General features: G+C 38.9%; 1 protein-coding gene across 1 annotated transcript; it reads left to right on the top strand.

Annotated features, from left to right (window-relative positions):
• Positions 1-1,478: 1,478 nt before the first annotated feature.
• Positions 1,479-1,955, top strand: LOC107850178 (zinc finger A20 and AN1 domain-containing stress-associated protein 8-like). The gene is made up of 2 exons (XM_047400058.1): positions 1,479-1,701; positions 1,807-1,955. The coding sequence occupies exons 1-2, from the start codon at positions 1,479-1,481 to the stop codon at positions 1,953-1,955; spliced, it is 372 nt and encodes a 123-aa protein (XP_047256014.1).
• The last annotated feature ends 97 nt before the right edge of the window (positions 1,956-2,052 follow it).

The raw sequence follows: 2,052 nt of genomic DNA, 5'->3' as shown, positions 1-2,052 counted from the left end.
TAGTTTGGTGAATTCATATAATTGAATTGTGACGTCTGGTTGCTATTACTAGATTGCTATATATGTTCATTGTAGATAAGTAATCCGAAAAGTCGGGAAGTCCATTTGGGACTAGTATTGAAGGTTGACAGTCAGGTATGTAAAGCATACTCTATACCATATCTTTGTCATAAAAGTGAACGATTGTTCTATTAAGCAAGTTTCCAAAGTTATTCAATAACATGTGATCCATAAAGTTTTTGTATGATGACCTACGTTACCAATGAACTTGTTTCCACCCTACAAGATGTCAAGACATTCCAATACTTACTTGTTTTCCAAATCTTACATGTTTATTGCACTAATGAATGTCAAAAGGTATCCAGTTACTCAAACAAGATCCATGTGCTATTAATGACTCCAAAACATTTCGTTGATATACTAATAAGTTCCTACTTCATTGTTGTGGCATTGATGACTCCAAAACACTTCATTGATGTGCCATTGAGTTCTTACTTCATCATTATTGCATTGATGGTCTATTTATATTTCTCTTATAGATGTATCATTGTTTCAAAGTATCAAAAATTTGGTGGCGACCGAAATAACAATCTCAAAAATTAATTGAACTAAGTGATGGAAGTTCTCTCTTATCGAGTGGTATCCCAAGGACATAAGCCTATCATGGGTTGATCCTTATTTATGTGTTTATGGGAGGTATCCCAAGGACATAAGCCTATCATGGGTCGATCCCAGTTGATATGTACTGGAGGCAGCCTAATGGTCACAGTACAGTAATGATTACAAAGATGATAAGAACGAAGGCAAAGTGATTGAATAAATACAATGTATAGGTTGTCACAAGTTCTATTAAGTGTGGTCCACTCCTATTACGATTTATTCACTTGTTTCTAATTTTTATTGAGCTCCTATATCATATGTGATTATCTACAGCTTTACATACTCAGTACATATTTTGTACTGACGTCCCCACGGGGGACCTGCATTTCATGCTGCAGGCACAGGTACCTTAGCTCATACACCGCACAAGAAGGAGTCAGGATATCCAGTTGCTTTTGGTGAGCTCTAGTTTGCTTCGGGGCTTTTCGTGTCATATCCAGTCACTTTTGGTATTGTATAGAAGTTAGTTATATGGAGGGGTGTGTCCCGACCTTAGTTAAACTCTGTGTATTGTCTAGAGGCTTTGTAAACCTAATGTACAGTCAAGGTGGTTTTTTGTTAATAGACGTGATGGCTCCAATGGCCAAGTATTGTATATACATATATATATATGTGTGCTCGAGCTTATACAGGTGATTATTTCCTTCTATATGCAATATGATGTTGTCCGAATTTCGGGTTGTCATAGATGTATGCATGGGATGTATAAGGTGATAAGCTGGTTCTCTTAGGTCTCCTCGGTTACGGATGCCAGTCCGCCCCAATAGGATTTGAGGCGTGACACTTGTGGTGTTGAACTTGACTTGTTACCTGCAGAAATGGAGTCATCTAAAGAGACAGGATGTCGAGCTCCAGAAGACCCCGTCCACTGCATCAACGACTGTGATTTTTTCGGTATTGCAGCTACGATGAATATGTGTTCCAAGTGTCAAAAGGACATGATACTACTGAAGCAGGAACATACAAAGCTTGCAGCTGCATCCAGCAAAGACGTTGTACGCAGAAGCTCAAGCAGCGATGAATCAGAACTTGCTCTTGCAGGTGCCGCCGTTGCATCTGCAGATTTAGCCTCTCAGATTTGACAAGTGAAGTCAAAAGAGGGTTTGAAAAAGTGCACAGCTTGTCGTAAGTGTGTGGGATTAACAGGATTCAGTTGCAAATGTGGTGATATTTTCTGCATAGTTCATCATTATTCTGACAAACACAACTGCCCATTTGATTATAGGAATGCTGGTCAGAATGCAATAGCAAAAGCAAATGTTATCATCATAGCAGAAAAGCTTAATAAGATCTGACAAGCACCTATCGAAGGGTTGTATAAAATGAAGCAATGTCCATCTTTTGATAAGTTGGCCTCGTCTTACAGGGTGACGATGAAAGTTTTGCGTGGGG

This window comes from Capsicum annuum, chromosome 11 (genome assembly GCF_002878395.1).
Source record: "Capsicum annuum cultivar UCD-10X-F1 chromosome 11, UCD10Xv1.1, whole genome shotgun sequence".
In the NCBI taxonomy this organism is placed as follows: Eukaryota; Viridiplantae; Streptophyta; class Magnoliopsida; order Solanales; family Solanaceae; genus Capsicum; species Capsicum annuum.
The sequence above is the reverse complement of the archived record's forward strand: the minus strand, read 5'-3'. Positions and strand labels throughout refer to the sequence as shown.